Source organism: Coregonus lavaretus (genome assembly GCF_964263955.1).
Source record: "Coregonus lavaretus genome assembly, chromosome: 30".
Classification (NCBI taxonomy): domain Eukaryota; kingdom Metazoa; phylum Chordata; class Actinopteri; order Salmoniformes; family Salmonidae; genus Coregonus; species Coregonus lavaretus.
The window spans coordinates 36822730-36847094 of NC_140017.1; the positions used below are offsets into that span (position 1 = coordinate 36822730).

The 24365-nt window shown below is 39.0% G+C and overlaps 1 protein-coding gene across 1 annotated transcript in view; it reads left to right on the plus strand.

Moving 5' to 3' along the window:
• Positions 1–23145, plus strand: part of rasgrp4 (RAS guanyl releasing protein 4) — an 86900-nt gene extending 63755 nt beyond the window's left edge. The window contains exons 18-20 of the mRNA XM_084148543.1: positions 21204–21595; positions 22086–22194; positions 22388–23145. Of these exons, the coding sequence (XP_084004669.1) occupies positions 21204–21595; positions 22086–22194; positions 22388–22915 (1029 nt within the window). The 3' untranslated portion in view covers positions 22916–23145. The remainder of the gene's footprint in view (positions 1–21203; positions 21596–22085; positions 22195–22387) is intronic.
• Positions 23146–24365: the final 1220 nt, after the last annotated feature.

Here is a 24365-nt window from a genome sequence, read left to right on the forward strand (position 1 = left end):
ACACACAGAATTTCTCTTTGTAGTTGTCACTTTGAAGTGGGTCTTGTGTTTCTTGTCTTCATACGATCAGTCTCGTAATCACGTGTGCGCCCGCTCTTACAGTCATGTGTGCGCCCGCTCTGTAGCTCAATTGGTAGAGCATGGCACTTGTAACACCAGGGTAGTGGGTTCGATCCCCGGGACCACCCATACGTAAAAATGTATGCACACATGACTGTAAGTCGCTTTGGATAAAAGCGTCTGCTAAATGGCATGTTATTATTATTATTATTATTATTATTAATACAACCCGTCCCTTGAACTGCCTACCATGTTGCATTATTCATTGTCCAGCATACCTACCTCTGTTATATGGAACCAGAAATACATAAGTCTTACTGGGCTACATGCCATCAGTTCTTAACTCTTATCAGTGGCAATGAAAAGCATTCTCACTCAACTTTAAAGGTTGTGTGGTCCCCTGTCTTCAAAGAGCTTCCCTGGGAGGGAGGGGAACAAAAATACAGATCATAGAGGATGAGAAAGAAAAATAGAGAACGAGAAGAAAGATGGTCTGCTGAATCAGCGCTGATAACCATCTCCTCCTCTGTTGCAGGTGTATAGAGAGAGAGAGAGAGAGAGAGAGAGAGAGAGAGAGAGAGAGAGAGGAGAGATATATATATATATATATATATAGAGAGAGAGAGAGAGAGAGAGAGAGAGAGAGAGAGAGAGAGAGAGAGAGAGAGAGAGAGAGAGAGAGAGAGAGAGAGAGAGAGAGAGAGAGAGAGAGTGCGAGAGAGAGAGAGAGAGAGAGAGAGAGAGAGAGAGAGAGAGAGTGTGTGTGGACAACAAGTAGAAGGCAGGTGAAGAGGGACAAAAGCTGCAACTCTGGAAGCTTTTTTGTAACAATGTACCGCTCTTGTGTGTGTATGAGTGTGAGCATCCCACTGGAGAACTGGGTAATATTTGGTTGATATGTTGATCAATGAGATTACAACCTAATTTCACCCACTCAAAAAGACAATCAAAAGTTTGTTAAATCCAATATGTTATTATTATTCAATAATTCAACAATTTAAAGCACAACAAAGTTCAAATGGGAATATAATGTCAGATATTTTACTTATTTATACAACACTTAATGTGTTATCATCATTGTTATCACATCATCTCCTCTAGGGAGTGTTATCACGCCATCTACTCTAGGGGGTGTTATTAATGTTCTTCATCTACTCTAGGGAGTGTTATTACATCATCTACTCCAGGGAGTGTTATTACATCATCTACTCTAGGGAGTGTTATTACATCATCTACTCTAGGGGGTGTTATCACATCATCTACTCCAGGGAGTGTTATTAATGTTCTTCATCTACTCTAGGGGGTGTTATTACTGTTCTTCGTCTACTCTAGGGAGTGTTATTACATTATCTACTCTAGGGGGTGTTATCACATCATCTACTCTAGGGGTGTTATCACATCATCTGCTCTAGGGAGTGTTATTACTGTTCTTCATCTACTCTAGGGAGTGTTATCACATCATCTACTCTAGGGAGTGTTATTACTGTTCTTCATCTGCTCTAGGGAGTGTTATTACTCTTTTCATCTACTCTAGGGAGTGTTATTACTGTTCTTCATCTACACTAGGGAGTGTTATTACTGTTCTTCATCTACTCTAGGGAGTGTTATTACTGTTCTTCATCTGCTCTAGGGAGTGTTATTACTCTTTTCATCTACTCTAGGGAGTGTTATTACTGTTCCTTCATCTACTCTAGGGAGTGTTATTACTGTTCTTCATCTACTCTAGGGGAGTGTTATTACTGTTCTTCATCTACTCTAGGGAGTGTTATTACATCATCTACTCTAGGGAGTGTTATTACATCATCTACTCTAGGGGGTGTTATCACATCATCTACTATAGGGAGTGTTATTACTGTTCTTCATCTACTCTAGGGAGTGTTATTACATCATCTACTCTAGGGGGTGTTATCACATCATCTACTATAGGGAGTGTTATTACATCATCTACTCTAGGGGGTGTTATCACATCATCTACTCTAGGGAGTGTTATTACTGTTCTTCATCTACTCTAGGGGTGTTATTACTGTTCCTCATCTACTCTAGTGGGTGTTATTACTGTTCTTCATCTACTCTAGGGAGTTTGATCACATCATCTACTCTAGGGAGTGTTATTACTGTTCTTCATCTACTCTAGGGAGTGTGGTCCTCTGTAGCTCAGCTGGTAGAGCACGGCGCTTGTAACGCCAAGGTAGTGGGTTCGATCCCCCGGGACCACCCATACACAAAAACAAAAAAAAATGTATGCACGCATGACTGTAAGTCGCTTTGGATAAAAGCGTCTGCTAAATGGCATATTATATATATTATTATTATTACTGTTCTTCATCTACTCTAGGGGGTGTTATTACTGTTCTTCATCTACTCTAGGGAGTTTGATCACATCATCTACTCTAGGAGTGTTAATCACATAATCTACTCTAGGGAGTGTTATCACATCATCTACTCCAGGGAGTGTTATCACATCATCTACTCTAGGGAGTGTTATTACTGTTCTTCATCTACTCTAGGGAGTGTTATCACATAATCTACTCTTGGGAGTGTTATCACATCATCTACTCTAGGGAGTGTTATTACTGTTCTTCATCTACTCTAGGGAGTGTTATCACATAATCTACTCTAGGGAGTGTTATCACATCATCTACTCTAGGGAGTGTTATTACTATTCTTCATCTACTCTAGGAGTGTTATTACATCGTCTACTCTAGGGAGTGTTATCACTGTTCTTCATCTACTCTAGGGAGTGTTATTACTGTTCTTCATCTACTCTAGGGAGTGTTATCACATCATCTACTCTAGGGAGTGTTATTACTGTTCTTCATCTACTCTAGGGAGTGTTATTACTGTTCTTCATCTACTCTAGGGGGTTTTATCACATCATCTACTCTAGGGAGTGTTATCACTGTTCTTCATCTACTCTAGGGAGTGTTATCACTTTTCTTCATCTACTCTATGGAGTGTTATTACTGTTCTTCATCTACTCTAGGGAGTGTTATTACTGTTCTTCATCTACTCTAGGGAGTTTGATCCCATCATCTACTATAGGGAGTGTTATCACATAATCTACTCTAGGGAGTGTTATCACATAATCTACTCCAGGGAGTGTTATCACATCATCTACTCTAGGGAGTGTTATTACTGTTCTTCATCTACTCTAGGGAGTGTTATCACATAATCTACTCTTGGGAGTGTTATCACATCATCTACTCTAGGGAGTGTTATTACTGTTCTTCATCTACTCTAGGGAGTGTTATCACATAATCTACTCTAGGGAGTGTTATCACATCATCTACTCTAGGGAGTGTTATTACTATTCTTCATCTACTCTAGGGAGTGTTATTACATCGTCTACTCTAGGGAGTGTTATCACTGTTCTTCATCTACTCTAGGGAGTGTTATTACTGTTCTTCATCTACTCTAGGGAGTGTTATCACATCATCTACTCTAGGGAGTGTTATTACTGTTCTTCATCTACTCTAGGGAGTGTTATTACTGTTCTTCATCTACTCTAGGGGGTTTTATCACATCATCTACTCTAGGGAGTGTTATCACTGTTCTTCATCTACTCTAGGGAGTGTTATCACTTTTCTTCATCTACTCTATGGAGTGTTATTACTGTTCTTCATCTACTCTAGGGAGTGTTATCACATATTCTACTCTAGGGAGTGTTATTACTATTCTTCATCTACTCTAGGGAGTGTTATTACTGTTCTTCATCTACTCTAGGGAGTGTTATTACTGTTCTTCATCTACTCTAGTGGGTGATATCACATCATCTACTCTAGGGGGTGTTATCACATCATCTACTCTAGGGAGTGTTATCACTGTTCTTCATCTACTCTAGGGAGTGTTATTACATAATCTACTCTAGGAAGTGTTATTACTATTCTTCATTTACTCTAGGGAGTGTTATCACATCATCTACTCTAGGGAGTGTTATTACATCATCTACTCTAGGGAGTGTTATCACTGTTCTTCATCTACTCTAGGAAGTGTTATTACTGTTCTTCATCTACTCTAGGGGTGTTATCACATCATCTACTCTAGGGAGTGTTATTACTGTTCTTCATCTACTCTAGGAAGTGTTATTACTGTTCCTCATCTACTCTATGGAGTGTTATTACTGTTCTTCGTCTACTCTAGGGGGTGTTATTACTGTTCTTCATCTACTCCATGGAGTGTTATTACTGTTCTTCATTTACTCTAGGGAGTGTTATTACTATTCTTCATTTACTCTAGGGGTGTTATCACATCATCTACTCTAGGGAGTGTTATTACTGTTCTTCATCTGCTCTAGGGAGTGTTATTACTGTTCCTCATCTACTCTATGGAGTGTTATTACTGTTCTTCATCTACTCTAGTGGGTGTTATCACATCATCTACTCTAGGGGGTGTTATCACATCATCTACTCTAGGGAGTGTTATTACTGTTCTTCGTCTACTCTAGGGAGTGTTATTACATAATCTACTCTAGGGAGTGTTATTACATAATCTACTCTAGGGAGTTTTATTACATAATCTACTCTAGGGAGTGTTATTACATAATCTACTCTAGGGAGTGTTATTACATAATCTACTCTAGGGAGTGTTATTACATAATCTACTCTAGGGAGTGTTATTACATAATCTACTCTAGGGAGTGTTATTACTAGGGGTGTAACGATTCGTTTTAACAACGTTTCGATTTGTATCACGATTCGTGGTTGTCGATACGATTCAAGGACGATATTGGTTCATTTAGAACGATACGATCCGAAACGATTCAGTGACTTGAAATCGATTCAGTAACCTTTTAGCCAAAAATTCAACCAGTGTGACTGAAATAAATACCTGGATACTGGACAGTGCAGGTGAAGTTTCCTAGATTCCTGTTTCTTGTAAGGACCGCAATGGTGGCTTGATAATTTCTCGCTCGTCGGCTTCTCCTCTGTCGTCCGCCATGCTATGTTTTGTTGTCTTTGCGCCTTTGCGCTGCTGCTGGCGCGGGGCGATGACGTCACGGATAGGCAGACTGAATCGAGTAATGTTTAAAGCCTTTATCATTAAAAGTGCTAAGAAAAAACATCCATATAAAGTCTGACGTGCTTAAATCCAATGGGTTATTTCCTAATATCGATACAATCGATTTATTACATTTTAAAACGATGTTAGATTGACATATGTTGTCCAAAAGGCCAACTTGCCGAGCACAGATCGATGTAGTTGGATCATAGGAATATAAATCGATACATCGATGTAGTAGATGGATCGTTACACCCCTAGTTATTACTATTCTTCATCTACTCTAGGAAGTGTTATCACATCATCTACTCTAGGGAGTGTTATTACATCATCTACTCTAGGGAGTGTTATTACATCATCTACTCTAGGGGGTGTTATCACATCATCTACTCTAGGGAGTGTTATCACTGTTCTTCATCTACTCTAGGGATTGTTATTACTGTTATTCATCTACTCTAGGGGGTGTTATCACATCATCTACTCTAGGGAGTGTTATCACTGTTCTTCATCTACTCTAGGTAGTGTTATCACTGTTCTTCATCTACTCTATGGAGTGTTATTACTGTTCTTCATCTACTCTAGGGGGTGTTATCACATAATCTACTCTAGGGAGTGTTATCACATCATCTACTCTAGGGAGTGTTATCACATCATCTTCTCTAGGGGGTGTTATCATATCATCTACTCTAGGGAGTGTTATTACTGTTCTTCATCTACTCTAGGAAGTGTTATTACTATTCTTCATCTACTCTAGGGAGTGTTATCCCATCATCTACTCTAGGGAGTGTTATTACATAATCTACTATAGGGAGTGTTATCACTGTTCTTCATCTACTCTAGGGAGTGTTATTACTGTTCTTCATATATTCTAGGGAGTGTTATTACTGTTCTTCATCTACTCTAGGGGGTGTTATCACATCATCTACTCTAGGGAGTGTTATTACATGATCTACTCTAGGGAGTGTTATTACTATTATTCATCTACTCTAGGGGGTGTTATCACATCATCTACTCTAGGGAGTGTTATTACATCATCTACTCTAGGAAATGTTATTACTGTTCTTCATATACTCTAGGGAGTGTTATTACTGTTCTTCATCTACTCTATGGAGTGTTATTACTGTTCATCATCTACTCTAGGGAGTGTTATTACATCATCTACTCTAGGGAGTGTTATTACTGTTCTTCATCTACTCTAGGGAATGTTATTACTGTTCTTCATCTACTCTAGGGAGCGTTCTCACTCTTTTCAACTACTCTAGGGAGTGTTATTACTGTTCCTCATATACTCTAGGGAGTGTTATTACTGTTCCTCATCTACTCTAGGGAGTGTTATTACTGTTATTCATCTACTCTAGGGAGTGTTATTACTGTTCTTCATCTACTCTATGGAGTGTTATTACTGTTCTTCATCTACTCTAGGGAGCGTTATTACTGTTCTTCATCTACTCTATGGAGTCTTATTACTGTTCTTCATCTACTCTAGGGAGCGTTATTACTCTTTTCATCTACTCTAGGGAGTGTTATTACTGTTCCTCATTTACTCTAGGGAGTGTTATTACTGTTCTTCATCTACTGTAGGGAGCGTTATTACTCTTTTCATCTACTCTAGGGAGTGTTATTACTGTTCCTCATTTACTCTAGGGAGTGTTATTACTGTTCTTCATCTACTCTAGGGAGTGTTATTACTGTTCTTCATCTACTCTAGGGAGTGTTATTACTGTTATTCATCTACTCTAGGGAGTGTTATTACTGTTCTTCATCTACTCTATGGAGTGTTATTACTGTTCTTCATCTACTCTAGGGAGCGTTATTACTCTTTTCATCTACTCTAGGGAGTGTAATTACTGTTCCTCATTTACTCTAGGGAGTGTTATTACTGTTCTTCATCTACTGTAGGGAGCGTTATTACTCTTTTCATCTACTCTAGGGAGTGTTATTACTGTTCCTCATTTACTCTAGGGAGTGTTATTACTGTTCTTTATCTACTCTAGGGAGCGTTATTACTCTTTTCATCTACTCTAGGGAGTGTTATTACTGTTCTTCATCTACTCTAGGGAGTGTTATTACTATTCTTCATCTACTCTAGGGAGTGTTATCCCATCATCTACTCTAGGGAGTGTTATTACATCATCTACTATAGGGAGTGTTATCACTGTTCTTCATCTACTCTAGGGAGTGTTATTACTGTTCTTCATCTACTCTAGGGAGTGTTATTACTATTCTTCATCTACTCTAGGGAGTGTTATCCCATCATCTACTCTAGGGAGTGTTATTACATCATCTACTATAGAGAGTGTTATCACTGTTCTTCATCTACTCTAGGGAGTGTTATTACTGTTCTTCATATATTCTAGGGAGGGTTATTACTGTTCTTCATCTACTCTAGGGGGTGTTATCACATCATCTACTCTAGGGAGTGTTATTACTGTTCTTCATCTACTCTAGGGAGTGTTATTACTATTCTTCATCTACTCTAGGGAGTGTTATCCCATCATCTACTCTAGGGAGTGTTATTACATCATCTACTATAGGGAGTGTTATCACTGTTCTTCATCTACTCTAGGGAGTGTTATTACTGTTCTTCATATATTCTAGGGAGTGTTATTACTGTTCTTCATCTACTCTAGGGGGTGTTATCACATCATCTACTCTAGGGAGTGTTATTACATGATCTACTCCAGGGAGTGTTATTACTATTATTCATCTACTCTAGGGGGTGTTATCACATCATCTACTCTAGGGAGTGTTATTACATCATCTACTCTAGGAAATGTTATTACTGTTCTTCATATACTCTAGGGAGTGTTATTACTGTTCTTCATCTACTCTATGGAGTGTTATTACTGTTCATCATCTACTCTAGGGAGTGTTATTACATCATCTACTCTAGGGAGTGTTATTACTGTTCTTCATCTACTCTAGGGAATGTTATTACTGTTCTTCATCTACTCTAGGGAGCGTTCTTACTCTTTTCAACTACTCTAGGGAGTGTTATTACTGTTCCTCATATACTATAGGGAGTGTTATTACTGTTCCTCATCTACTCTAGGGAGTGTTATTACTGTTAATCATCTACTCTAGGGAGTGTTATTACTGTTCTTCATCTACTCTATGGAGTGTTATTACTGTTCTTCATCTACTCTAGGGAGCGTTATTACTGTTCTTCATCTACTCTATGGAGTCTTATTACTGTTCTTCATCTACTCTAGGGAGCGTTATTACTCTTTTCATCTACTCTAGGGAGTGTTATTACTGTTCCTCATTTACTCTAGGGAGTGTTATTACTGTTCTTCATCTACTGTAGGGAGCGTTATTACTCTTTTCATCTACTCTAGGGAGTGTTATTACTGTTCCTCATTTACTCTAGGGAGTGTTATTACTGTTCTTCATCTACTCTAGGGAGTGTTATTACTGTTCTTCATCTACTCTAGGGAGTGTTATTACTGTTATTCATCTACTCTAGGGAGTGTTATTACTGTTCTTCATCTACTCTATGGAGTGTTATTACTGTTCTTCATCTACTCTAGGGAGCGTTATTACTCTTTTCATCTACTCTAGGGAGTGTTATTACTGTTCCTCATTTACTCTAGGGAGTGTTATTACTGTTCTTCATCTACTGTAGGGAGCGTTATTACTCTTTTCATCTACTCTAGGGAGTGTTATTACTGTTCCTCATTTACTCTAGGGAGTGTTATTACTGTTCTTCATCTACTCTAGGGAGCGTTATTACTCTTTTCATCTACTCTAGGGAGTGTTATTACTGTTCCTCATTTACTCTAGGGAGTTTTATTACTTTTCTTAATCTACCCTAGGGAGTGTTATTACTGTTCTTCATCTACTCCAGGGAGTGTTATTATTGTTCTTCATCTACTCTAGGGAGTGTTATTACTGTTCTTCATCTACTTTAGGGAGTGTTATTACTGTTCTTCATCTACTCTAGGGAGCGTTATTACTCTTTTCATCTACTCTAGGGAGTGTTATTACTGTTCCTCATATACTCTAGGGAGTGTTATTACTGTTCCTCATATACTCCAGGGAGTGTTATAACTGTTCCTCATCTACTCTGGGGAATGTTATTACTGTTCTTCATCTACTCTAGGGGGTGTTATCACATCATCTACTCTAGGGGGTGTTATCACATCATCTACTCTAGGCGGTGTTATTACTGTTCTTCATCTACTCTAGGGAGTGTTATTACTGTTCTTCATCTACTATAGGGAGTGTTTATTACTGTTCTTCATCTATTCTAGGGGGTGTTATTACTGTTCTTCATCTACTCTAGGGAGTGGTATCACTGTTCTTCATCTACTCTAGGGAGTGTTATTACTTTTCTTCATCTACTCTAGGGGGTGTTATCACATCATCTACTCTAGGGAGTGTTATTACTGTTCTTCATCTACTCTAGGGAGTGTTATTACTGTTCTTCATCTACTCTAGGGAGTGTTATCACTGTTCTTCATCTACTCTAGGGAGTGTTATTACTGTTCTTCATCTACTCTAGGGAGTGTTATCACATAATCTACTCTAGGGAGTGTTATCACATCATCTACTCTAGGGAGTGTTATTACTGTTCATCATCTATTCTGGGGGGTGTTATTACTGTTCTTCATCTACTCTAGGGAGTGTTATCACATCATCTACTCTAGGGAGGGTTATTACTGTTCTTCATCTACTCTAGGGAGTGTTATTACATCATCTACTCTAGGAAATGTTATTATTGTTCGTCATCTATCTAGGGAGTGTTATTACTGTTATTCATCTACTCTAGGGTGTGTTATTACTGTTCTCCATCTACTCTAGGGAGTGTTATTACTCTTTTTATCTCCTCTAGGAAGTGTTATTACTGTTCATCATCTACTCCAGGGAGTGTTATTACTGTTCTTCATGTACTCTAGGGAGTGTTATTACTGTTCTTCATCTAGTCCAGGGATTGTTATTACTGTTCTTCATCTACTCCAGGGAGTGTTATTACTGTTCTTCATCTACTCTATGGAGTGTTATTACTGTTCTTCATCTACTCTAGGGAGTGTTATCACATCATCTACTCTAGGAAGTGTTATTACTTTTCTTCATCTACTCTAGGGAGTGTTATCACATCATCTACTCTAGGGAGTGTTATTACTGTTCTTCATCTACTCTAGGGAGTGTTATTACATCATCTACTCTAGGGAGTGTTATTACTGTTCTTCATCTACTCTATGGAGTGTTATTACTGTTCTTCATCTATTCTGGGGGGTGTTATCACATAATATACTCTAGGGAGGGTTATTACTGTTCTTCATCTACTCTAGGGAGTGTTATTACATCATCTACTCTAGGAAATGTTATTATTGTTCGTCATCTACTCTAGGGAGTGTTATTACTGTTATTCATCTACTCTAAGGAGTGTTATTACTGTTCTTCATCTACTCTAGGGAGTGTTATCACATCATCTACTCTAGGGAGGGTTATTACTGTTCTTCATCTACTCTAGGGAGTGTTATTACACCATCTACTCTAGGAAATGTTATTATTGTTCGTCATCTACTCTAGGGAGTGTTATTACTGTTATTCATCTACTCTAGGGAGTGTTATTATTGTTCGTCATCTACTCTAGGGAGTGTTATTACTGTTATTCATCTACTCTAGGGAGTGTTATTACTGTTCTTCATCTATTCTAGGGAGTGTTATTACTGTTTTTCATCTACTCTAGGGGTTTTATCACATCATCTACTCTAGGGAGTGTTATTACTGTTATTCATCTACTCTAGGGAGTGTTATTACTGTTCTTCATCTACTCTAGGGGTTTTATCACATCATCTACTCTAGGGAGGGTTATTACTGTTCTTCATCTACTCTAGGGAGTGTTATTACATCATCTACTCTAGGAAATGTTATTATTGTTCGTCATCTATCTAGGGAGTGTTATTACTGTTAATCATCTATTCTGGGGGGTGTTATCACATCATCTACTCTAGGGAGGGTTATTACTGTTCTTCATCTACTCTAGGGAGTGTTATTACATCATCTACTCAAGGAAATGTTATTATTGTTCGTCATCTATCTAGGGAGTGTTATTACTGTTATTCATCTACTCTAGGGTGTGTTATTACTGTTCTCCATCTACTCTAGGGAGTGTTATTACTCTTTTCATCTCCTCTAGGAAGTGTTATTACTGTTCATCATCTACTCCAGGGAGTGTTATTACTGTTCTTCATCTACTGTAGGGAGCGTTATTACTCTTTTCATCTACTCTAGGGAGTGTTATTACTGTTCCTCATTTACTCTAGGGAGTGTTATTACTGTTCTTTATCTACTCTAGGGAGCGTTATTACTCTTTTCATCTACTCTAGGGAGTGTTATTACTGTTCTTCATCTACTCTAGGGAGTGTTATTACTATTCTTCATCTACTCTAGGGAGTGTTATCCCATCATCTACTCTAGGGAGTGTTATTACATCATCTACTATAGGGAGTGTTATCACTGTTCTTCATCTACTCTAGGGAGTGTTATTACTGTTCTTCATCTACTCTAGGGAGTGTTATTACTATTCTTCATCTACTCTAGGGAGTGTTATCCCATCATCTACTCTAGGGAGTGTTATTACATCATCTACTATAGAGAGTGTTATCACTGTTCTTCATCTACTCTAGGGAGTGTTATTACTGTTCTTCATATATTCTAGGGAGGGTTATTACTGTTCTTCATCTACTCTAGGGGGTGTTATCACATCATCTACTCTAGGGAGTGTTATTACTGTTCTTCATCTACTCTAGGGAGTGTTATTACTATTCTTCATCTACTCTAGGGAGTGTTATCCCATCATCTACTCTAGGGAGTGTTATTACATCATCTACTATAGGGAGTGTTATCACTGTTCTTCATCTACTCTAGGGAGTGTTATTACTGTTCTTCATATATTCTAGGGAGTGTTATTACTGTTCTTCATCTACTCTAGGGGGTGTTATCACATCATCTACTCTAGGGAGTGTTATTACATGATCTACTCCAGGGAGTGTTATTACTATTATTCATCTACTCTAGGGGGTGTTATCACATCATCTACTCTAGGGAGTGTTATTACATCATCTACTCTAGGAAATGTTATTACTGTTCTTCATATACTCTAGGGAGTGTTATTACTGTTCTTCATCTACTCTATGGAGTGTTATTACTGTTCATCATCTACTCTAGGGAGTGTTATTACATCATCTACTCTAGGGAGTGTTATTACTGTTCTTCATCTACTCTAGGGAATGTTATTACTGTTCTTCATCTACTCTAGGGAGCGTTCTTACTCTTTTCAACTACTCTAGGGAGTGTTATTACTGTTCCTCATATACTATAGGGAGTGTTATTACTGTTCCTCATCTACTCTAGGGAGTGTTATTACTGTTAATCATCTACTCTAGGGAGTGTTATTACTGTTCTTCATCTACTCTATGGAGTGTTATTACTGTTCTTCATCTACTCTAGGGAGCGTTATTACTGTTCTTCATCTACTCTATGGAGTCTTATTACTGTTCTTCATCTACTCTAGGGAGCGTTATTACTCTTTTCATCTACTCTAGGGAGTGTTATTACTGTTCCTCATTTACTCTAGGGAGTGTTATTACTGTTCTTCATCTACTGTAGGGAGCGTTATTACTCTTTTCATCTACTCTAGGGAGTGTTATTACTGTTCCTCATTTACTCTAGGGAGTGTTATTACTGTTCTTCATCTACTCTAGGGAGTGTTATTACTGTTCTTCATCTACTCTAGGGAGTGTTATTACTGTTATTCATCTACTCTAGGGAGTGTTATTACTGTTCTTCATCTACTCTATGGAGTGTTATTACTGTTCTTCATCTACTCTAGGGAGCGTTATTACTCTTTTCATCTACTCTAGGGAGTGTTATTACTGTTCCTCATTTACTCTAGGGAGTGTTATTACTGTTCTTCATCTACTGTAGGGAGCGTTATTACTCTTTTCATCTACTCTAGGGAGTGTTATTACTGTTCCTCATTTACTCTAGGGAGTGTTATTACTGTTCTTCATCTACTCTAGGGAGCGTTATTACTCTTTTCATCTACTCTAGGGAGTGTTATTACTGTTCCTCATTTACTCTAGGGAGTTTTATTACTTTTCTTAATCTACCCTAGGGAGTGTTATTACTGTTCTTCATCTACTCCAGGGAGTGTTATTATTGTTCTTCATCTACTCTAGGGAGTGTTATTACTGTTCTTCATCTACTTTAGGGAGTGTTATTACTGTTCTTCATCTACTCTAGGGAGCGTTATTACTCTTTTCATCTACTCTAGGGAGTGTTATTACTGTTCCTCATATACTCTAGGGAGTGTTATTACTGTTCCTCATATACTCCAGGGAGTGTTATAACTGTTCCTCATCTACTCTGGGGAATGTTATTACTGTTCTTCATCTACTCTAGGGGGTGTTATCACATCATCTACTCTAGGGGGTGTTATCACATCATCTACTCTAGGCGGTGTTATTACTGTTCTTCATCTACTCTAGGGAGTGTTATTACTGTTCTTCATCTACTATAGGGAGTGTTTATTACTGTTCTTCATCTATTCTAGGGGGTGTTATTACTGTTCTTCATCTACTCTAGGGAGTGGTATCACTGTTCTTCATCTACTCTAGGGAGTGTTATTACTTTTCTTCATCTACTCTAGGGGGTGTTATCACATCATCTACTCTAGGGAGTGTTATTACTGTTCTTCATCTACTCTAGGGAGTGTTATTACTGTTCTTCATCTACTCTAGGGAGTGTTATCACTGTTCTTCATCTACTCTAGGGAGTGTTATTACTGTTCTTCATCTACTCTAGGGAGTGTTATCACATAATCTACTCTAGGGAGTGTTATCACATCATCTACTCTAGGGAGTGTTATTACTGTTCATCATCTATTCTGGGGGGTGTTATTACTGTTCTTCATCTACTCTAGGGAGTGTTATCACATCATCTACTCTAGGGAGGGTTATTACTGTTCTTCATCTACTCTAGGGAGTGTTATTACATCATCTACTCTAGGAAATGTTATTATTGTTCGTCATCTATCTAGGGAGTGTTATTACTGTTATTCATCTACTCTAGGGTGTGTTATTACTGTTCTCCATCTACTCTAGGGAGTGTTATTACTCTTTTTATCTCCTCTAGGAAGTGTTATTACTGTTCATCATCTACTCCAGGGAGTGTTATTACTGTTCTTCATGTACTCTAGGGAGTGTTATTACTGTTCTTCATCTAGTCCAGGGATTGTTATTACTGTTCTTCATCTACTCCAGGGAGTGTTATTACTGTTCTTCATCTACTCTATGGAGTGTTATTACTGTTCTTCATCTACTCTAGGGAGTGTTATCACATCATCTACTCTAGGAAGTGTTATTACTTTTCTTCATCTACTCTAGGGAGTGTTATCACATCATCTACTCTAGGGAGTGTTATTACTGTTCTTCATCTACTCTAGGGAGTGTTATTACATCATCTACTCTAGGGAGTGTTATTACTGTTCTTCATCTACTCTATGGAGTGTTATTACTGTTCTTCATCTATTCTGGGGGGTGTTATCACATAATATACTCTAGGGAGGGTTATTACTGTTCTTCATCTACTCTAGGGAGTGTTATTACATCATCTACTCTAGGAAATGTTATTATTGTTCGTCATCTACTCTAGGGAGTGTTATTACTGTTATTCATCTACTCTAAGGAGTGTTATTACTGTTCTTCATCTACTCTAGGGAGTGTTATCACATCATCTACTCTAGGGAGGGTTATTACTGTTCTTCATCTACTCTAGGGAGTGTTATTACACCATCTACTCTAGGAAATGTTATTATTGTTCGTCATCTACTCTAGGGAGTGTTATTACTGTTATTCATCTACTCTAGGGAGTGTTATTATTGTTCGTCATCTACTCTAGGGAGTGTTATTACTGTTATTCATCTACTCTAGGGAGTGTTATTACTGTTCTTCATCTATTCTAGGGAGTGTTATTACTGTTTTTCATCTACTCTAGGGGTTTTATCACATCATCTACTCTAGGGAGTGTTATTACTGTTATTCATCTACTCTAGGGAGTGTTATTACTGTTCTTCATCTACTCTAGGGGTTTTATCACATCATCTACTCTAGGGAGGGTTATTACTGTTCTTCATCTACTCTAGGGAGTGTTATTACATCATCTACTCTAGGAAATGTTATTATTGTTCGTCATCTATCTAGGGAGTGTTATTACTGTTAATCATCTATTCTGGGGGGTGTTATCACATCATCTACTCTAGGGAGGGTTATTACTGTTCTTCATCTACTCTAGGGAGTGTTATTACATCATCTACTCAAGGAAATGTTATTATTGTTCGTCATCTATCTAGGGAGTGTTATTACTGTTATTCATCTACTCTAGGGTGTGTTATTACTGTTCTCCATCTACTCTAGGGAGTGTTATTACTCTTTTCATCTCCTCTAGGAAGTGTTATTACTGTTCATCATCTACTCCAGGGAGTGTTATTACTGTTCTTCATCTACTCTAGGGAGTGTTATTACTGTTCTTCATCTACTCTAGGGAGTGTTATTACTGTTCTTCATCTACTCTAGGGAGTGTTATCACATCATATACTCTAGGAAGTGTTATTACTTTTCTTCATCTACTCTAGGGAGTGTTATCACATCATCTACTCTAGGGAGTGTTATTACTGTTCTTCATCTACTCTAGGGAGTGTTATTACATCATTTACATTTTACATTTTACATTTTAGTCATTTAGCAGACGCTCTTAACCAGAGCGACTTACAGGAGCAATTAGGGTTAAGTGCCTTGCTCAAGGGCACATTAACGTCATTTAGCAGACGCTCTTAGCCAGAGCGACTCACAAATTGGTGCGTTCACCCTATAGCCAGTGGGATAACCACTTTACAATTTGGGGGGGGGGGGGGGGGGGGGGGGGTTAGAAGGAATACTTTAGCCTATCCCAGGTATTCCTTAAAGAGGTGGGGTTTCAAATGTCTCCGGAAGGTGGTGAGTGACTCCGCTGTCCTGGCGTCGTGAGGGAGCTTGTTCCACCATTGGGGTGCCAGAGCAGCGAACAGTTTTGACTGGGCTGAGGGGGAGCTGTGCTTCCGCAGAGGAAGGGGAGCCAGCAGGCCAGAGGTGGATGAACGCAATGTCCTCGTTTGGGTGTAGGGACTGATCAGAGCCTGAAGGTACAGGGGTGCCGTTCCCCTCACTGCTCCAAAGGCAAGCACCATGGTCTTGTAGCGGATGCGAGCTTCAATTGGAAGCCAGTGGAGTGTGCGGAGGAGGGGGGTGACGTGAGAGAACTTGGGAAGGTTGAACACCAGACGGGCTGCGGCATTCTGGATGAGTTGTAGGGGTTTAATGGCACAGGCAGGGAGCCCAGCCAACAGCGAGTTGCAGTAGTCCAGACGGGAGATGACAAGTGCCTGGACCAGGACCTGCGCCGCTTCCTGTGTAAGGCAGGGTCGCACTCTCCGAATGTTGTAGAGCATGAACCTGCAGGAGCGGGTCACCGCCTTGATGTTGGCGGAGAACGACAGGGTGTTGTCCAGGGTCACGCCTAGGCTCTTCGCACTCTGGGAGGAGGACACAGCGGAGTTGTCTACCGTGATGGCGAGATCATGGAACGGGCAGTCCTTCCCGGGGAGGAAGAGCAGCTCCGTCTTGCCAGGGTTCAGCTTGTCAGGGTTCAGCTTGGTTCATTTACTCTAGGGAGTGTTATTACTGTTCTTCATCTATTACTGTTCTTCACAGTAATAACTCTTCATCTACTCTATGGAGTGTTATTACTGTTCATCATCTATTCTGGGGGGTGTTATCACATCATCTACTCTAGGGAGGGTTATTACTGTTCTTCATCTACTCTAGGGAGTGTTATTACATCATCTACTCTAGGAAATGTTATTATTGTTCGTCATCTACTCTAGGGAGTGTTATTACTCTTTTCATCTCCTCTAGGAAGTGTTATTACTGTTCATCATCTACTCCAGGGAGTGTTATTACTGTTCTTCATGTACTCTAGGGAGTGTTATTACTGTTCTTCATCTACTCCAGGGAGTGTTATTACTGTTCTTCATCTACTCTAGGGAGTGTTATTACTGTTCTTCATCTACTCTAGGGAGTGTTATCACATCATCTACTCTAGGGAGTGTTATTACTGTTCTTCATCTACTCTAGGGAGTGTTATCACTGTTCTTCATCTACTCTAGGGAGTGTTATCACATCATCTACTCTAGGGAATGTTATTACTGTTCTTCATCTACTCTAGGGAGTGTTATCACATCATCTACTCTAGGGAGTGTTATTACTGTTCTTCATCTACTCTAGGGAGTGTTATCACATCATCTACTCTATGGAGTGTTATTACTTTTCTTCATCTACTCTAGGGAGTATTATCACATCATCTACTCTAGGGAGTGTTATCACTGTTCTTCATCTACTCTAGGGAGTGTTATTACTGTTCTTCATCTACTCTAGGGAGTGTTATCACATAATCTACTCTAGGGAGTGTTATTACATCATCTACTCTAAGGAGTGTTATCACATCATCTACTCTTGGGAGTCTTATCACTGTGCACAACCAAATGACGCATACTGCTATTTAGATTATTTCAATACATGGTGCAAGTGGTCTCAATGCCGTTTGAGATGCTGAACAGATTATTATAGCAATTGTTAAGATCTCCACAGACCTGTGAAATTTGCATGCTCTCTTGAACATGCAAGCTTTCTATGACTACATAATAAGACATGTATAGTCACACTAGGCTAACCTCAAAAGGTGACCATGGATGTGTTACTCATTTTAAAGTTGAATAAATACCGTTACATTAGTTTGTAAATAGCCTTAACTTTACAAAAGTTATATTGAATATTTCTTTGTTTGTCAAAGCAACCAAATATCAACATTTGGAGGAGATGTATCTTCTGCTTGCATAGTTCCATCTGTCCCACTGACGTAGTCTGGCTTTAATTCCAGTTTGTCTATAAATTAATAATTTATATGTTGGATTCACGTCTCCATCTCAGCCAAACATCTAAGTTAAAGAATGGGACTAAATCACTTTAAATCAAACTTTAAATGCACTTGAAATACAGTTTGATTTGATTTAGTCCTATTCTTTAAAGCTGCAATATGTAGCTTTTTGGACGACCGGAATGTGAGTTATAGATCTGTCATTCTCATTGAGAGCAAGTCTAAGAAGCGGTAGATCTATTCTATGTGCGCTATTTCTATGTTCTTAAGTTCTTAAGTTTAGTTTTTGCGTCTTTTCCTTTTGGTTTTGTACACCAGCTTCAAACAGAAAATACAATATTTTTGGTTGTGGAAAATAAATTGCAATTGGCTTAGAACAGGGCAGCAAGGCTGGCCCTTAAAAGTACACGGAGAGATTTAAAGATTTAAAAAACTGATAAAAATACACCTTATAGAACAACGGGGACTGTGAAGAGACACACACAAAGGTACATACACATGCATACGCATACATTGTGATATTGTTGTATGGTGGTATTAAACATTTTGTATTGTAGACATGTAGTGGTGTAATAATGTTATATGATGTACTGTTTTACCTTATGATTGATATGTAATGTAAGTGCTTTAATATGTTTGGACCCCAGGAAAAGCAGCAGCTAATGGGGATCCCTATTTTATACAAATACAAATACAAACTTTGATTCTATACAAGTAAAGTCCAACAAAATCCAACTTATTATATGGTACAGTATGTACACGGGCTCCATGATGAAAAAACATAAGGTTCTTGAACATTTAAAGAGATTGCTAGCAAATGTGGTTTTCATGCAAGGGTTACATAAAAAAAAATATGAGAAATTTAATATTTAAAGAGGAGCTGGGTTGGAGAGGCCTTTGCTGCCACCTACTGTAGTAATAGGAGAGGTGCAGGCATCCTGATAAACAAGAATACACCCTTTTCCCTTATATCCCACCACATGGTCCAAGAAGGAAGTTTTCTATTTTGAATTGTACCTTACATGGTGAAAAATACACATTGATTTCATTGTACGGCTTAAAGTGATCCTATGGACATATACTCCAATCTCCACTGTGGAGCTTTGCAGCTCCTTCAGGGTTATCTCTGGTCTCTTTGTTGCCTCTCTGATTAATGCCCTCCTTGCCTGGTCCGTGAGTTTTGGTGGGCGGCCCTCTCTTGGCAGGTTTGTTGTGGTGCCATATTCTTTCCATTTTTTTTACAACGGATTTAATGGTGCTCCGTGGGATGTTCAAAGTTTCTGATATTTTTTTATAACCCAACCCTGATCTGTACTTCTCCACAACTTTGTCCCTGACCTGTTAATAGAGCTCCAAGGTCTTCATGGTGCTGCTTGCTTGGTGGTGCCCCTTGCTTAGTGGTGTTGCAGACTCTGGGGCCTTTCAGAACAGGTGTATATATACTGAGATCATGTGACAGATCATGTGACACTTAGATTGCACACGGGTGGACTTTATTTAACTAATTATGTGACTTCTGAAGGTAATTGGTTGCACCAGATCTAATTTAGGGGCTTCATAGCAAAGTGGGTGAATACATATGCACGCACCACTTTTCCGTTATTTTTTTACAAGTTATGTTTTTCATTTCACTTCACCACTATTTTGTGTATGTCCATTACATGAAATCCAGATAAAAAATTTATTTATATTACAGGTTGTAATGCAACAAAATAGGAAAAACGCCAAGGGGGATGAATAGTGATATCGGATCATTCTCCTGTTATCACGCCCTGGCTCTGGGGACTCTTGTATGTTGAGCCAGGGTGTTAGTTTCTTTGTGTAGTGTCTATGTTTCGTTTTCTATGTTCTGTTCTAGGTTATGTGTTTCTATGTTGGCCGGGGTGGTTCTCAATCAGAGGCAACGTGAATCAGCTGTTGCTTGTTGTCTCTGATTGGGAACCATACTTAGGCAGCCTGTTGTGCACTTGTGTTTTGTGGGATCTTGTTCCGTGTAGGTTTGTGTATGACCGAGGACTTCACGTTTCGTTTTGTTGTTTTGTATCGTGTTGCTAGTACACTATTAAAGAGATGTACGCATATCACACTGCGCCTTGGTCCGGTTCTTATAACGAACGTGACACCTGTATGATGCTTAATTATACCAACAGAAAATACACTTAGTGACAGTGTAGGCTCGGCCCTAAATTATGTGTTCTCTGTCACTTGGAGTTGCATGGCAAATGGTCCAGGAACAAAGAACAATGCCCAAGGGACTAGTCAGCCCTTCCCCCTCTGAGGGGTCAAATGTATCTCTGTTACAGTATCCAGAGGCAGTGGCGGCTGGCCGATAGAGGGCGCTAGGGCGCCGCCCCCTTAAATAAAATTATTTTACAAAATAAAAAAATAAAAAAATAAAAATAATAATAATAATAATAAAAACATCAGTATGTCAATATTTGTGTGTTTGAAATATGGAATGCACACAGTAATATGTGTAAGATATGATAGAAAATCATATTCGCAACCTTTCCTCTGCCTGTCAAACGCCTCGTCAGCTCTGGGCGATACAGAAAGTGCCCCGAGGAGGCGGGTCTACGTAGCAGTTAAGCCAATTGCTAATTTAAGATATGAATGTATGACATAAAATGTAGTCAATAAGCGATCTTAAATCGAATCCAAGGAGGGCGATTATTTTATCGCCCCAAGCTCGCCCCGATAAAATAAGGACCGGGGTCCAGTGACGCCATTTTTACTAGACAACAATGGCGAACGCAAACGTTACTCCTCCAAGACCCAACCCTAACTCGGTGAAATCTCTCCTCCAAGATCCGTTTGAGAGGAGAACTTTGTCAGAGAAAGTTCGGGTGAAAGAGCTGGGCCCAGATCAACCTGACCTCTCAATCAGACAGCAGGCTAGCGAGAAAGGGAAGCAGTATATGCGCGGCTTCTCCCGTAGCTGGTACACCAGGAAGGCTTGGCTAGCTGGGTGCACTGATGCTAATGCTTTATTTTGCTTTCCGTGCTTGCTTTTTAAAACGACGGGGTCAGATTCAGCATGGACAGGTACCGGAGTGAGGGATATGAAGCACCTGTCAGAGAAGGTAAAGAAACATGAGAACACCAGGGCACACATGGACAACTCTGTAAAGCTAGCTGTATTAGGAAGGGTGAACATTGCTACGCAGCTGGATGACGGCCACAGGATTGCGGTGAGGAAACACAATGAGGAGGTGGATAAAAACAGGCACATTCTATCCAAAATTATCGATTGTGTGAAGTTCTGTGGGGCTTTTGAGTTGGCCTTGCGTGGGCACGAGGAGACTGACTCCTCAGACAACCCCGGCATTTTCCGGGGCTTAGTGGATTTTGTTGCCTCCCTCGACAGTGTGCTGGAGGAGCACCTGAAGACAGCTACCGTTTTTAAGGGCACGTCAAAGACGATACAGAACGAGCTGTTGGACTGTATGCTGTCAATGCTTAAGGATTACATCCTGGAGGAAGTAAAGAGTGCTGATTTTATCACCATTCAAGCTGACGAGACGACTGACGTTTCCACCCACTGCCAGTTGGTGCTTGTGTGAGTGATTATCATAGAGCCGTCACAATTATATTTGTTTTAGTATTTTAAAAGGAAAGAGAAGACACAATCAGACGTTGATAATAATGCAGGAAAGTACTACACAGTTTGTAATAATTATTCAGGTGTCCACCAGGTCAATTTCTAGAAGAGGCCTAGTTGTTATTGAATATTAACTTTATTGCTAAGTGAACAGCAGAACAAAATGATGTTGCATCCCTCTCACAAATGTAATAGAAAAAGGCTTTAAAACGTAATAACATCAGTTAATTATGTACATCACAGGTTAAAAGCAGTTACTAGACATAGTTTGTGTGTATATACACACTGTCTGTCTGTCTGTCTGTCTATATATATATATATATATATATATATATATATATATATATATATATATATAAAGTCACTGGTTGTGTGTTGAGGGGGAATTACAGTGAGTTAAGAAGTCTGATTGCAAGTTATCAAATTAAACTTTATTTTTTGGACCCAGGGCCTCAATTCCCTCTTTGTGTGGGCACAGCGTATCTGACGAGCAGCAACAGCCCATCAAGCGACGGAGGATGCTGGGACCAGGAGAACAACAGAGGTTGGCTATAGAGGTAAGTTGTGATGTAATTGTCAGTGTTTCCCACCTAGAACTTTTTTCAGGCCTGGTAGTATGTAGCCAAAACCCTGAACAATCAGCACCTTGGTAATCATATACTTGAGTTGGACATAGGCATGTGTCAGTCAGGATCACTTGCATCAAAATAGCTTAATTGCAAATTAAAGCTGATGATGTATCTTTTACAGGTATGTGATACCATCCTGAGTCATGCCAAAGAGAGGTTCTCCTTCACCCAGCACCTCATCAGCGCAACACTATTGCACGGAGAGTTGTTCCCACAACACAGTGTGAAGTTCCCCGATACAGCGCTTGAAACAACCGTGGAGGCGTACCCCATGTTGAACAAGGCCAAGCTCAAAACCGAACTGTCCCTCATCTATGAGAACAGTGAGTTCAAGGCTTGTAGTGGTGCAGTGCCCCTGTACCAGTTCTTCATGGAGAACAACCTTCAGAGCACTTTCACAGAGACTGCCAGCCTCCTCAAGATCCTCATCACCACACCCATGACAACTGCTGAGTCAGAATGGTGCTTCTCTACACTGAAAAGGATCAAGACCTTCCTGAGAAACAGCATGACACAGGATCGCCTGAACGCTCTGGCCATGCTCTCCATGGAGAAGAAACTTGTCAGGGACATTCCTGACTTTAATCAAAGGGTCATTGAGAGGTTTGCCACTCAGAAGGACAGACGGGCAAAATTCCTGTACAAATAAGATGACAGACACACACACACAGAGCAGCTCTGGCCGCATGTTTCTTTGTATATAGTTGACCTTAGCATAAAAAATCCAGTTATATATGGTACTCTAGAAAGTCTTAATAGTGTCTTTGCTAATATTACTGTATATAGGTTGTTTTGTATCAATTAATTGTTGCAGTTCTGGAGCACATTAACAATTAGTCACATTTAGTATGATCATAAAATACTGTATGCTATTCTTCCAGTCAAAGGTTTGAGTTCATCCACTTGATATCCATTTCTATATTATACATCCTTTTATACAGTGTAAGATTTCCTATAAACTTTATAATAATTTCATGTTATTGTCCACTTTCCACTCTGTTCTGACAGCATGCCTGTTGCGTTGCCTGTTTACTACCAATGGTGAAAAGTTCACTTTAAATGCAAATGAAAGGCTTGGGTTTGTGTAATATGTTTTTGTGTAAGAATGCCTCAACTTTTTAATATTGGCATTAAATAATTACTGAATGTTTCACTGAGCACTGCTGTCCTGCAGTTTGTGTTAAAATATATCGCGATGGTTACAGGAAAAAAAAAGTATGGCACAGCCCCACCGAGAATATTTTTCACCAGCCGCCACTGTCCAGAGGACTGACTATTGTGACAGAATAATGCTATAGTATCCATTTTTGGTATTTATCTGAAACTTGTTCACTGAGGATATCTCTGATGCTATCTATATGTATCTATGATCTCTGTGGTAACTTGTATCTGTACAGAGTGAACTCTAAATTACTCTCAAAGAGGGTTTATTGTCCTCTCAGGAATTCTGTCTGATTTACATTGTACAATGTTAATTCAATATCTGCCTTTGATATAGACAATTCTCAGACCAATTCTTGCTAGTCAACGTCAACTCATTACCTAATTCTTGCTTGTATATTTTAATTATCTTTATGGAGTCAGATAAACATTTTAATAGGCTAATTGCTTTGTCTTATTACGTGTCACATGTGAGGTTATTATAATATCATATATAGCCAACTGTATATACACATGTCAAATATTACACTACAACAAAATGTGGAGAATTATATTCAAGACCCAACATGTATTAAATACATAAACAAAAAAATGTAAACCTTTACCATTACAAATATAGACAAAAGCTGCCCCCTGACATAATTTGGGATGCTTTTAAGGCGTGCATTAGCGGAATGATACTCTCATACAAAAACGTTAAATCTAGAAATTCGTGAAAAATAAAAAATAAATCACCATCTTAGAAAAAAAGTATTTACAAAGTAAAGAAGAAAACAACATTTCTGACTTTAAGCAGGAATATTATCTTTTATTTTTGAAGAAAGCCAACAACTAGAGGTTAAACTCAAATAAAACATACTATTTAATGGCAAATAAATGTGGTAAACACCTCGCAGCCCTCACAAAATGAATACACACCAAGCCAGTTATAGTTTTAA